Genomic DNA, 14,536 nt, shown 5'->3' with positions numbered 1-14,536 from the left:
CGCTGCAAATGGCTCGCTCCATTGGATCTTTGCACTTAGGTTCGACCGACGCCGCCCCCGCTTCCTCCTCCCTCCGCCTCTCGTCGCTGGGCGGAGAGAGGCTGAGCCGCGCGGCGCCCAAAGCCCTGCACTGCCGTCGGAGGCTGCCGTCGGTACTGACGGTTGCCCGCACTGACAATGCCGATAGCATAGGCAGTCACCGCGACCAAATTACAAAGACTGCCTCACTTCTCTTGCTCAGCTCTCTTTTCGCCACATCCGCCGGCTCTCCTGCCCAGGCTGTCACCGCCCAGGACATCACCAACGCCCTCTTGGAGGTTGGCTCATATGTACTCCCATGTGTCTTCTTTGTATTAATTGCTGTTGACACAGAGAAAGCAACATTGTACTCTATTCACATCATCACTCTGAGCTACCCATTCTATGGCATGGATGTGATTCGGATCATCAGCCAACCTCTTTTGGTCCCTCACATTTGATCTTCACTGGCTTGCTTGTTCCAGGTCCAGGATGTGACTCAGAAGGCTACAGGGGCTGTAGGGAGTGCCTATGGAAGTACCAAGGCATTCTTAGAGCAGCTTTTTACCACAGTGAAACCTGCAGTTGATGCAGCTGTTCCATATGTGCAAAAGGCCAGAGATGCTGCTGTGCAGGTGGCAGCACCCATTGCATCTGATGTGGCCACACAGGCAGATAAGGCATTAAAGGATGCTGGAGTTGATACAAAGTCTGTAGTGGAAGCAGCCAAGGTCCTGTCTTTTAATGACACACGCCCTTTCCTTTGGTAGCTATTCTGTAATGGTCAATCACACCATTTTATTGTGAAGTGAAATATCATGATTTGAGTGTTTGACTGCTCAAGCAGACTGCTGCGGTGGTTGCTGGGGAAGCAGCTGAACAGACAGCTAAGGTTATTGAGCGTGCAAAGCCTGTGGCATCAAGTACCTTGGACTCCATTGTGTCAGCAGATCCCCTCTTCCTTGCTGGAGGAGCAGGAGCCCTGCTCTTCTTATACTTGTTGGCCCCTTCTCTGTTATCCTCAGCTGCATATGCTGCTAGAGGGTATAAAGGTAACACTATAGCCACTGCAATGTAGCATTTTGTGTGGCTGCTCTTTGTGGCAGATCTGATACGTTTTGTGCAAAATCATGCTCCAATTCAGGTAATTTGTCAGCAGCTCAGGTGCTTGATTTGCTCAGCAAATCTGACTTCATCCTGGTGGATGTTCGAACTGACAAGGAGAAGTCGAAATCAGGGCTTCCAAGCTTGCCACGAAATGCGAAAAACAAGTTCTTGTCTGTTCCGTAAGTCCCCCAGTCCTTCACTGCTCCAGTGCTGCATACCCAAGGTACAAGTCTTGCAGTAATTTTCCTCGACTCCATGCAATCATCAGGTTGGAGGAACTTCCTGGAAAGCTGAAGGGCCAACTGAGAAATCCACGGAAAGTGGAGGCAGAGATAGCTGCTCTCAAGATTTCTCACTTGAAGAGGATTGGCAGAGGATCAAATATCATACTCCTTGACTCGTACGCTTCTTCTCTCCTTTTTGTGATCTTTCATGTGCATGAGTTAATGTGCTAATTAACAAGTTTCTAATCGGAAAAATTTGAGAGAGAGAGAGAGAGAGAGAGAGAGAGAGAGAGAGAGAGAGATTGATCACGTTACATCTATGGAAGGTCATTCTTATCAGAGACCATGTCGGTGTAGATCTATGATGCCAAGTATCAAAAACAATTATTTGGGTCTGGTTCTCGCGTTGGTTTTGATTTTCATTTGGTTTTACAAATAATATGGGTGTCAAAATCTTTTCGTTATCAGTTAATTAATGAGAAGGGCTTCAACTTTTTAGGTGGAAGCTTTGATTAATTATTATTTTTTAAACCTTATGTTGCTTTCGGAAGGCGGTGGGATTTTTCCAGAGGTTTCGTGGTTTCACCACTTCTCTCTCCCTTTCATGAGCACTTTTTTTTTTCTCTAGGCAGTGGCTGAAATGTCCGAGGAACCTTAAAGTGCCGCCGAATACAACGAAACGAATATGGCCTGTCACAACCAGGTATCACAGCATCTCGGATTCTAACCAAGCCTAACCTGACCATGTGATTGAGTCGTATGCGTGAAGCATCTCTGCCTGGCCAAACAATGACACGCGACTCCACAAATGTTTCGAACTGCAAAGAGTTCAAAAGTAGTCTTTCATGACCAGGATCCCACCTACTCAATAGTAGAACTTCATGCCAAGAAAAGAGAATATGCGATAAAATGTGAGATGAGCGAATACGGACAGGATGAGCCGCATTCACAATGTCCCACCATGAAGCGTGCACACGTGTCCGTCCATGTGACAATCCCTCCAACTCAATCAAGTCACGAGCCATGAATACCCAAGGCTGCTCCTTCAAACACATATCCTATAAAAGCGCCCACCTACGTGCCACCATACGCAAGCGGACATCCAGTAAAGCAGCCCCACCTATTCTTTTAGGCGTCGTAATGTGATTCCAAGCTGTCCATGTTTGACCCATTATATTTCCTTGCCTCTTTCACAGCATAAACTGAATGGGAGCTACCAAACGGAGAAGAGATTTGTGCGTCCAAGGTAGCAAAGGCAAAAAATAGGAAATCATGCTAAGCATAATAACCTGAGCTACCTTAACCCTCACATGCACAGGCCACCCTTGAGCTTTCCAATACACAAATTTATCCGAGATCCGAGTAGAAATCCAAGCAAGAAGCGCTTGGGGGTCCACATCCACACCCACCGAATACCCAAGATGACGAACAATGTCTCCTGTATGCACCACACGGCCTTGCCACCCTAATGCCTCAAGATCAAATTCCGTGCATACAATGAGGGTTGATTTTGTTGAATTTATTTTCAGCCGAGAAGCCAATGCAAAATTATTCCAAGCTTCCATTGCTCGACCTATATTAGCTTTGTCGGCCCTGAGAAACATGAAAGTGTCATCCGCAAGGGCTTGAGCAACCAATTGCTTGCCATGAGGGAGATGCAAACCAACCACTTCACCATGCGATGCCATAGCATCTAGGCGAGATAACATAGGATGAGTGGCAATGGCAAAGAAAAGAGGGCTAAGAGGACAGCCCTGCCGGAGAGAACGGGTGAGAGAAATACCATCCGAAAGTCCTCCATTGAGCATAATCCGCGTGATAGAGCTAGAGCCAAGTAAATACACCAAATTAGCCATTTTGGGACCAAAGCCCATGGCTGTCATTAACTGAGAAAGGAAAGACCAGCTGACATGATCAAAAGCTTTTTCAAGATCCAGCTGCACCATCACAATCTCTTGCTTCTTGGCCTTGGCATAATCCACTCCAATTTGAATATTAAGAATATTATGCAAAATATTCTTGCCATGCACAAATCCATATTGATATGGATGAATAAGAGTAGGAAGCACCTTCTGCAAGCGATTGGCAAAAATCTTTGTAAAGATTTTATACATAATACCCATAAGTGAGATCGGGCGCCATTGAGCCAAAGAAGTAGGCGAAGGGACTTGGGGCAACAAACGAAGTATGCCCAACTTCCAATCGGCAAGCATATATCCCTCATCTCAAACCCTATGACAAATAAGTGTCAAAGGCTCAGCAACCTGATCAGCATATTTTCGAAAAAGCTCATTTGTCAAACCATCCCAACCAGGGCTCTTTCCCATGGGAAGTTTGGAGAGAACAGCTTCCACTTCCCCTTGAGTAACAGGAGCATCAAGCTGGACCGCCACATCAGGGTCAACTTGATATCGTACTTCAGTAAACAATGACTCCCTTGCAGCCAGGACAGCCGGCGAGACATCCTCTCGAGGGCAAGCAAATCTTCTTAAAACCTGATGTAATGCTGAATAACCTCAGAAGGTTGAGTAACAAGGTTGCCTTGGGCATCCATCAGGGTAACAATATTCTCACGCGTATGTTTTTGACACAACTTATCATAGAAGCGATGAGATTGACAGTTAGCATCCCGCAAAGCATCAAGACGTGCAAGTAGTTTATAGCGAATATATTGTGCTTCCTGCACCCTAGATAGCTCCTTTTTCAGCCATTCTATGGCATCCACAACTTCAGCATCCATAGAGTCAGTAAACATGAACGCCTGCAAGCCCTTTAAAAGCGACTCAAGAAGAGCGACATGTTGTTTTTGTATAGAGGCATTAGCAAGACCATAATGCCGCGCTAATTTCCGAGTGTTGGTAAGGAACACTGGCCAAGCATGATAATCAGCCATGGACACTCTTGTGGAGAAATGTCGTATCAACTGACGCATATAAACATCAAAAACTTCATGCTTCAAAAAAGTGTGATTTAAGCACAAAGGCAAGCATCCCAACAAGTCTTTATATGCATCCACAGGATGATAGACAATTTCAAACACAAGCGGCCAATGATTCGAGAAAACCTGTTGCTGATCAACCATCATAGTAAGAACCTTTGGCAAAAAGGTATTTGTGATCTCAGACTGCCCTTGGAGTTCCCGAGCACGTGCCGAAGGGTAATGACCATCTGACCTCACCCTTCGAACCAAACACAAGAGGCAATTGTTGTTGTGCTTCTTTTGTTAGGCGACTTCTAATAGGATAGCGTTCTACTCTATCCATCCCAGGAGCCCTTGTACTCTAAGAAAGTTGGCCTCCCGGCCTCTCAATCTTGGTCTGTTGTTTGCTGGGCACCTGAATCCAAAGGGCGACGAGCATATGTATGTAAGGGCCCCTGATGAGTATGCAAAGGCCCCCGCCAAACAGCATCTGAGAAATCCCCCCGCGGGGCAACAAATCGTGTCTTTTTACCACGTACTTCCACCCATGGCTGCTCAACCTCATTTTGAACATCCACATGTACATCCATGTGCTGGGCATCATGTAAAGGAGCATCATGCTCATCTTCCATGGGCAACTGCCCATCAACGATACCCTTGGTAGCAACAACTTGTTCCTTCTTAGGACATTCGGAGACAAAGTGTTTAAAACAGTGGCTAGCAAATGTATCCCGCCTCATTTCATACATTAAAGGTTGCAGCCCAGTCATATTGACACGCAAATGTGTCGGCCTAGGTTTCCCAGTATCCCACAACATGCATAGACGATTTCGGTTTCTAGATGTCATTCGAGGCTCCACCAAGACATCATCGATACCTCGCATGAGACCTGGTAAAACACGCCAAAACATTGGTGGGAATTGTTTCACTTCAACCCAAAGTGGGCACGCCTGGCGCAACATATCTTGGTACTTTGCCATAGGCTTCCACGGAATCACATGAACTAACTGCCCATCCAGAAAGAGTGGCACTTGCTCCAAGACTGCCCTACGGGCTTCTGAAGTGCGAAAAAGTATTTCATAAAAGCCTCTCGGACCATCATAAATCTCCTCAAGTGCCTCAGTCTCTCTCTCTCTCTCTCTCTCTCTCTCTCTCTCTCTCGCGTGCGCGCGATGTATTCACTGAAAGCCTTCTCGTGTGGTGTATCATGGTGAGGGAGGGAAACTAAGGTTCAAACCTTGGGTTTGAATTTTAGCATATTCATAATTAGTGTCCGCAAACCGCAAGTAGCGGATCATCTCTCTCTCTCTCTCTCTCTCTCACGTTGTGTCATGGATAGAGCAGTCTCTCTCTCTCTCTCTCTCTCTCTCTCTCACTCTCGCATGCGATGTATTCGCTGAGAGGCCTTCTCGTGTGGTGTATACTGGTGAGGGAGGGAAACTAAGGGTCAAACCTTCGGTTTGAATTTTAGCATATTCATTAATTAGTGTCCCCAAACCGCAAGTGGACACTAATTAGTGAATATGTCTATAGATTGAACGAGAGTTTTTCCTCACGATAGATTGCCCACTTGCCTGCTTTTTGAGCTGCACTAATTCTACTGTCTTCTATTTGAGTTGCGTTCGGCCCTTAGATTTGTTATGATTAGTGATACTGCATGATTACGTTGTTGCAAAATTTTGGCTAGTACTAGTTCCGAGTTAATGATTTGCATGGCTTCACGTACTTGAATATCTAACTGTCCCTCCTCATCCCGTGCACCATACTTGGGTAAACTGACCGCCCAAATTTGAAAGCCTTTCGATTGCCCCAATCCTTTTCGTGGACTTCTGCCATGATATCTGATTTGAGGAGTTCTCTCAAGTCTTTCTTGATCATAACCTTGATGCTACTAACGATCTCATCTCCTTTTTTTTTTCCACCTTTGCAAGAATCCTATCTATGGAGTCCCAATTGTCGGGCCAGGAATGATCCACTCCATGAAGCTGCACCTTGAGTGCAGCATTCTCTTCACGCAATTCGTCGATTTGTTCACGCAGGTAGATAAAACGATTGGCTCTGTAGATTGGTTGGGGGCCTCCTCAGTGATGCCAAAGCACCTGCAGAGGGAAGCTGTTATACTGTACTCTTGAATTTGCATGTGAACCCGTTCTTATAGAGGTTAAGAGGTACCTGTTTGGAATTGGGCTGTCGAGCTATCGAGTTGGGATGGTGTTGTCTTGTTGGGCTGGGGTGGCTGCTAGGTCCGTTGGGCTCCTGCAGAGTAGAGCAGACTCCTGTTGAGGTGCTTCTGTGCAGTGGAGTTGTTGGAGCAACAGTGCTACATTTCGCTGCCGAGGGAAGTCGAGCTGAGCCGCGCTAATTCATGTCGCAGAGGCGTGCTGTTGGGGTTGGGAAGTAGAGCTAGGCGCCCGCCTTAAGAGTGTGTGAGAGAGAGTATATCAAGGAACTAGTTTGCGTTTTTCAATTTAATTTCGTTAGTTTTTTCAAGCACTGCATGCAACCAACCGACTCCCACTTCATAAAGATGTAACAACCTTATGCATTAATACAGTCTTGCTATCCTTATCTTTACTCCCCTATGTCTATGTATCTTTCTACCTTCAATGGTGTTCTTTAATCTGCTCAGGCCTCCTGGCCCGAGTTCCTACATGGTATTAGATGGTGAAGTGGTCCTGCATGCCTGTGAACACTCAACCCATTCCGCATATCGTACTTTGGAGGCAATTCTGGCACTCTTTGATGTCTTCTCAAGACCTGCAAACTTCTTTTTGCATGCTAAATCCTACCTTGCACCTCTGAGTGCAGAAGCTTGCCTTGCACAAGAGGATGTTCATATCATTCTAGCGGCCCTGCATGCAGAGGGCGAGTCCTTCTTTGGGGTGCCTCCTCTTGCTGGCCAATAACAATCTACTCAGGTGCATGATCTTGCAACCTTGCAAGTAGGGGAAAAACATGGTGGTGCAATTTGCTCTGTGGCGCATTTATGACTGGCTGGCCCTCTTCTAATGCAATCGATGGCTGTTGTTTCTGCTGAATCCCACCCTTCGAAGAGATAAAGATATAGAGAGAGGGGAAGAGAGAGAAGGGATCAAGAAATTTTGCACAGTACACCACACTAAGCCACACTAAGCGGGGAATAGGCCCTGCCCCCTTTCATGAATTTATTCAGGAATAATCCACGGGCACGCTGGCCAGGATCAATACAACAATGAATACAAAGTTGATGTCCATGTCGATGTTGAGGCACGAGATCTCTGATGTCGAGGAGACCATGGGGATGACCCACAAGAATCTCTCATCTGGCTAGTACCAGATCCAATATCCAAATCCAAGTCCAAGTCCAAGTCCAAGTCCAAGTCCAAGTCCAAGTCCAAATCCAAATCCAAATCCGGATCGAAGTCCAAATTCTAGTCTAGATCCAAATCCAAATCCAAGTTACATCAACCTTCTTTCCACGATAGATCTCTCTGAATTAGCCAGAAAAGCAATTTGCTTGGATATGGAAAACACCCTTGGTCCACAAAAGCAACCTGCTTTCCACGACCAAACTGTCTGAAATATCTTTGAATCCACTTGTCCAATAGTGGGCAACCCCTATTTAAGGTATGGGATGGAAAGCCACGATAAACCTCGTTGCTTTTCTTATATACCTGCTGTCCAGCCATGTATTCCCTGTTTTCAGCACCTGGGTAGCCCATAGAATCAATGACAATGTCTGGAAACTTGTACAAACATGTGACCAACCTATGTAGGCATGCACACTGCCATAGGCGGCTGTTTACAGTTCTGTCTAGCATGTAAGAAGAATGCTTTTCAGCTCGGGAGCCTCAGGTATCAACGATCAAGACATGTGTGCTTTCCTTGCAAGCAATCAGCCTTGAAAACCCGCTAGGAGAAGGTGACCAGCCCTGGGGAGACTTTGTATGCAAGCGATCGACCTTGTGGAGCTGCTGGATGTATACAAACAGTCCTGAGAGAGTGTAGGTGGCGCAAATGGGTGGTTGTGGCTGAAGGCGACACATAGCTCCAACAACAACTATAGAAGCAATCCACACTTATTGATGAAGGCACCAAACTCTGTTGATGAGGTTGATAGAGAGCTTCTATCTTCAACGATGAGGATGGAGATATGATGAAGAAGATGTCCATATCCACACACTTCAAGAATGATGGCCACACCTTTGATGATGGGCAAGAGAGCCTCATGGTTCTTTTATACCCAAAGGAGATCTTGCTTTTTGCCAAAAGATGTTGCTTTTCTTTACCTTGCTTTTCTCCTTCTTGCTTTTTAGTACTAAAATATGACTCATCTTTAGTCAAAAGTTATTGTTTTGCTTTTCTAGTTTCAAGGCCGTCTTGGAGTTGTTTTTTGGAAAAGTGACTCTTTAGCTTTTTGGTTCGGCTGAGTCTCCCCTTGCCAAAGGTATCTCTGGCTCGTGGTCAACTCAATTTTACTTTTTTCTCTTTTTTGCTTTGTGACTAAGATTGGTGTTTCTTCTTCCACTTATTTGGTGTCCGGGCAAGGGTTCCATCATGTGAAATAGAGCTAGGAGAGCCAAATAGTTGCATTCTCTTCCTCTTGCATCGCAGTTGTTAGAGTCTGCAAGTTTTTCAAGTATATCCATATATTCCTAGTAAATCCATATGTTTCAAATATATCAAGTACATCCATATGTTTCAAGGCACTAGTCCCATTTGGTGACCTTGTGCATCTGGTCTTTTTTCATATCTGCGGTGTCATTTGCTCATCTGGTAACATTTCAATGCCTTTTCTTTGACCGATACCTTTGTTCTTGATGGCACCTCTTCATGGCCTATCACATTGGTTAGATAAAATAAATGCATACTTATCTCTTGTTAAAACTAGATAGAAGCTAGCAACAAACAAGTATGTATCATTCACGTCTATTGGGCATTCCAAGTACTAGCTAGGTAGTCTGGAGACCAGTGGACTATCACATGCCATAAATCCAAGCATTGTCCACACATCAAAAACAGCTCACAAAGTCGAAGAAATTCAAACATACATCAGTATGTAGCGCACAAGTAATGATTCTCCTGTTCATGGATTGTCCTGCTTGGTTTCGTAAAAAATGGTGCTGAGCTGTCTAGCTTTCGAGGAAAACTGCTTAGACAATCGTCAAGGCCATTTGGTCACTAGGATCGCCTGAGAGTTAATCAATAGTCATCTCGGCCATCTGGTCGCATTGACTGCTTGACTGCGAAATCTAATATAGTCAGCCTCAGAGGACTTCACTGAGACCATGTAGTTGAGCGGTTGAAGTCCCATGTCAGAGGACACCAGTGGCGTAGTCCTAGCCACTGTCACGAGAGGCAAGCAGAAGAAATCGAACCAGCTACGGGTTACGAAGACCTTGGAGGATGTCCCTTAGGCTTTTGGGGAGTTTTCTAAATGTTGCATTTAAGGTGGCACCTTTGGATCATGTGGATACTATTTTAGGCAACTCATGGTTGTATGATCATGCAAGCATGGTGTACCACAAGGAGCAAAGGTTGACTTTTCAAGATACTTCTAGCCGCTCCTTGGAGGTGATTGGGGAGTCCTTATCGTCTCATACAAGCCCTATTGCAGTTATATCAGTCCTTTAAATGAAATGGGTGGGGTACACAATGGTGGTCATACATGTATGGTATATGTTTGGGTTATTAAGCCAGAGCACTTTTTGGGCAATAAACATCAGTTTCCAGCATTTACAGGTCTTGTACTTGGGCCTACATCTGTATTTTCTATTTGCTTCACTTTCTTTCATGGCCCATACCAGAGAATGTACGCGAGCTTCGTGGATTTCTTGGCCTTACAGTCTTTTATTGGCGTTTTGTGGAGCATTATGCCTGGGAGACCAATCCTTTGACATATGCTACAAAGGAGGATCGGGTATTTTGCGGGACTCTGATTGAGCAAGCCTGCTCTTACGGTTACTTCCCGGCAGGTCATTAAACCAACCACCTATTGAGAAATGGAAGCCACTCCGGTACTAGGGGTGTGCTAAAGGAGCATAGAAACCAACGGCACAACTTTGTTTTAGCACCTCTCTTTTTGAAGTCAAAGCTCTGATACCAATGTTACATGCACCTTATGTGGAAGTGTCTATTGATATGAAAATGATGCATAGCTTTTGTTGAAACTGATTGCTCCGGTTGCATCACCTTGGTTGTGTTTTCTTGCTTCCCATTGGTGCTGTAAAACTTGCTTCTTTCCTGAACAGGTGACTACATATAGCCTCATGATATCCTTTGCTTTGACTTTGACCATTGCTTTCGAGATATATCACTGCCTCCACTGTTCCTTGTGGTCACAACTTTGTCCCATTGTTCCGTGTGGATGTGACGTAGATCTTTAGCTGTGACCAATGTCACACGCGGAGCGCATGCAGACATTGGCATTGCTTTGGCCTTTGAGCTTAGGGTGTACGTGATGCTCGTATGCTATGGTGTCACATGCTGAAACCTTTGATCTAGAGTACTGAGTAGAGCCTTGCATTTGCTGTAGTGCATTAACTTGCTAGAAGAGAGGAGATAGAGAACACACAAAGAATACCTGATTGGGCCCCTTAATTCTTACTTGAGGGTCCCCACCTTGGAAGTTGCAGTGCAATTGCTTTTATCATGGAATTGAGATATGTATAAAGCAGATTCTTGACCTTGACGTTCTGATGTCTCCCTTTCCTTGAATAAAGGTAGCCCCTGTTGATTTTGTGGCCGCTTTGCAACCACAAGTTGTGATGCATTTGGGTGGGAAGCCCAAGCTGCCTCGGGGTGGTGCTGAACATTGCGACCACAGAAGGCTCCACTGATGGGTGGTGTTGATATGTTTACCAACTTTTTGTGTGTGTGTGTGTGTGTGTGTGAGAGAGAGAGAGAGAGAGAGAGAGAGAGAGATACGAACGACCGTTTTCTATATTCGAGCTGACAGGTCAGGAGACATTGCCAAGACAGTTGCAAAAGCGCTTTCGGCATTGGGCTTCAAGAACGCATGGGTGGTGGTTGATGGCTTTGATGGAGGGAAGGGATGGGTGCAGAGCCGCCTTGGAACCGACTCATACAACAGCAGCATAGCTGAAGTCCTTTCACCGTCTAGAATCATTCCTGCAGGGACCAGAAAACTGTTCAAAACCATATCTTCAGAGGTTGTCGACGTGACACCAAAGTTCAACAGACTTCTTCCAGGTGGTTTTGACGAGTAATCACACGGGTGGCTTTCATGTGGGGTTTTCTTTGGTGCCATGTAATTCCATGTTTTCAATGCAGCTCTGCTAGTGTTCTACCAACCTGTGTTCTTTCTCAGCAGTTCCTACATCATGGATCTTCATGAATGACTGTTAAGAGGCTATTGACTGACAGGTAAAATCTAAAAGTGACTGTACTTAGCTTTGAAAACGTTGGCTCGTTGCTGCCCGCTTAGAGAGGCAATGTGATTCATTCGCTCTAGAGACCAGAGAAAAATATGCCTATGTAATCGAGTATAGATTATTATAATCTTGGTTAGTGAAGTAAAGCTGTGGCCTTCTCTCAGACCTGTCAGATGCATGTATCTGCACGCTCATGCGATATATATTCAATTTTGCTCGCTGTGAATATATATATATATATATATATATATATATTGTCTAAAACCTAACCTCTTAACTCATTTTTATAAATAATTGAAAAAAGTGGTCAGTATATAAAAAATTGGTGAAGTGTCACTTGCTTAGTGAATTCGAGTTGATGCTTGATAAAATCAGCGGAAAGATGGGGATACCTAAAGTAATTTAACTTGAGGAGCAATCGGAATAGAATTTCATCAAGCCTAGTGTATCCCCATGAAGTTCTTTTCCAAAGGAAGAAGGATGTAACTTCAAGTTTGTGTATTTGAGTATAGAGGATTGAATTATTAACTTTGAAGAATAAATTTATTGCTAAGAATAAGTAGTCAATTCCCAGGATTGTTCACCGAAGTTGATTTAAAATCTAGGTGTTACAAGTTCTAGACCAAGGAACAAGATATACCAAAGACAACATTCAACATGATGAGCTTCTAATCAAGGTAGAGCTGTTGGACATTTAAGAGGATGACTTACATTACATTCTTATTCGAGATGCAAGTAATGATTTCATTGACTTTGAGATACATGTTACTCCACTTGATGTCAATGAAAGTAGCTAGTAACGATATTTAGGCTACTTTTTCAATCTTTAAACGACAAAATCACAAATGACTCATGGAGACAAAGTTGTAGTACTTCAAAAATACTACAACTCTCTCATACATAGTTTTTTTCAAATTCCTTTTGAAACACCCTCAAAACATGTTGCGAAATAGGGGAAATAAATTTAGGAAAAAAAATTCATCTTCAGAGAGTGATGGAAAATAGGTTTTAGGACCTCCTCTTCTATCTGGGAAGTTACTAGCATACACTTTTTTCAAAAAAATCTCTCTTTTTCTTGGATAATATAAAAAGCAAAAAAAAAACATGTGTGCTTGCTCATTAAGGAGAAATTAGACAATCAGAAATAGTAACAGCAACAACAACAAATTTAGCATAACTCGACGAATACCAAAATCCAATGCCGAAAGCTTCTAAAAGCTTGAGCTAAGTGTAGTGCTAGTGTGTGAGGTTGGCTTGAATGTACGACAGCATAGAGGAAAGCTGACCCATGTACAGAGAAGGCAAAAACCCTAGATCTATTTGCAAGTGAGTGATGCAAGAGCTTACCCAGAAAACCAACAGGTGGCCACACCAAAGAGGAAGGCATCAAGGTCATTACAGAAGTCAAGGGTGAGAGAAAAAGCGAACATGGTGACGATTACTCTTTGAGTTCCTATGGAAGGTTTGTGTGGGCAATTGGCCTCTTTTCTTTGGGAAGAACATGCTTGAGTGGGAGACAACTCGAGGGAGGCAGCTTGTAGCTTCGAAGCTCTCATCCAAACACTTAAGCTACCTCTCAATGGAGGTAGCTTGCGTGGGAGCACTCGAGGGAGGAAACTTGTAGCTTCAAAGCTCTCATCCAAACACTCAAAATACCTCTCAAGTGAGGTCGCTTGCATGGGAGACCACTCGAGGGAGGTAGCTTGTAGCTTCAAAGCTCTCAATGGTCATAACATTGTTATCTTTGATAACTGTTTGTGTGTTGCATTTTCGCATGCTCTTTGATGTTTTCTTTTTTTGACATGTCATGGTGGTGAGTGGTGTTTTGAGATGTATGAGGCTATGTAAAGATGTAGAGAGACTGGTGAGATGACATAAAACATGCTAGTCCTAGCCCTTTAGTCCTTTCAGGGACTATTGTAGCCTTTTTTTGGCTCTTTTGCATGTGAGGCTCTCTCGGGGGGGGTGCACTATATGGAAGCCCCTCCTACGACGTGTGTTCAAGGGGTATTTAAAAAACCCCTTATCTGTGAATTTTTAGCTGATAAAACTACGTGTTTTTTTCCAAAGTACAATTAAAATACCCCTCTTGTAATTGTATTTCTGTAAATTTACCCAATATTTTGGATTAAAAAAACCCCACCTAATGATCGCACGTGGTAGACTTACATTTTTTGAGGTGCACCCCCCGAGGAGGCTCTTTGGTTGTTGGTTTTGAGGTTAAATCCTAAGCTTTCTTCTTTTGCTACCTTCCATGTTTCCTTCCTCACAAGCTCTTGGGGGCTTGTTTCATTCACTCCTTCTCCAACACGAGATTGGGGTACTCTTTAATTTCTATGGAAGGTTTTTGTAGGCAATTTCTTTGGGAAGAGTGAGTTTGAGTAGGAGACCACTTGCCAAGGGATACAACTTGCAACTTTTGGAACTCTTATTCAAACCACTTTGTGAGTTGCTCTTCAATGTTTTCTTTTTCTTGACCTCTAATCCCAGTCCTTTAGCCTTTTTAGGGACTATTGTAGCCTTTGGGGCTTGCACCTAAGGCTCTTTAGTTGTTGACTTTGAGGTTGAATCATGAGCTTTCTACTTCTTAGCTGCCTTGGATGTTCCATCGTCTTGGTCTAGAGCCTTATGATGGCATTAAGGTCCTCTTTGTACACTCAACAAGTTAAGGCTCACCGAAGTGGCTAATGCTCCTGCCACCAAGGTTATTGTCATTCTATTGGGACAATCCTCAAAAGCATGTTTGAATCCATGCTTGTTAACATATGCCTGCGTATGGAATAGCATTAGGGTTTAGCAATGGATTCAGGAAAGGATTTAGGACACTTGGTGTGATGGCCCTATGGGGAATCTATGAGGAAACTTAGCAACACGGTGTGGGCCCTTACAATGGA

At 44.2% G+C, this 14,536-nt stretch overlaps 1 protein-coding gene across 1 annotated transcript in view; it reads left to right on the top strand.

The window, feature by feature from the left end:
• The window catches only part of LOC147620623 (calcium sensing receptor, chloroplastic-like), an 11,730-nt gene extending 128 nt beyond the window's left edge, over window positions 1–11,602 (top strand). The window contains exons 1-6 of the mRNA XM_086824871.1: window positions 1–317; window positions 504–749; window positions 866–1,070; window positions 1,163–1,304; window positions 1,394–1,525; window positions 11,207–11,602. The exon at window positions 1–317 is cut by the window's left edge and continues 128 nt beyond it. Of these exons, the coding sequence (XP_086680997.1) occupies window positions 9–317; window positions 504–749; window positions 866–1,070; window positions 1,163–1,304; window positions 1,394–1,525; window positions 11,207–11,477 (1,305 nt within the window). The 5' untranslated portion in view covers window positions 1–8 and the 3' untranslated portion in view covers window positions 11,478–11,602. The remainder of the gene's footprint in view (window positions 318–503; window positions 750–865; window positions 1,071–1,162; window positions 1,305–1,393; window positions 1,526–11,206) is intronic.
• The last annotated feature ends 2,934 nt before the right edge of the window (window positions 11,603–14,536 follow it).

Source organism: Cibotium barometz, chromosome 31 (genome assembly GCF_041138505.1).
Source record: "Cibotium barometz isolate CiBa-2024 chromosome 31, ASM4113850v1, whole genome shotgun sequence".
In the NCBI taxonomy this organism is placed as follows: domain Eukaryota; kingdom Viridiplantae; phylum Streptophyta; class Polypodiopsida; order Cyatheales; family Cibotiaceae; genus Cibotium; species Cibotium barometz.
This window is presented reverse-complemented; position numbering and strand designations above follow the sequence as displayed.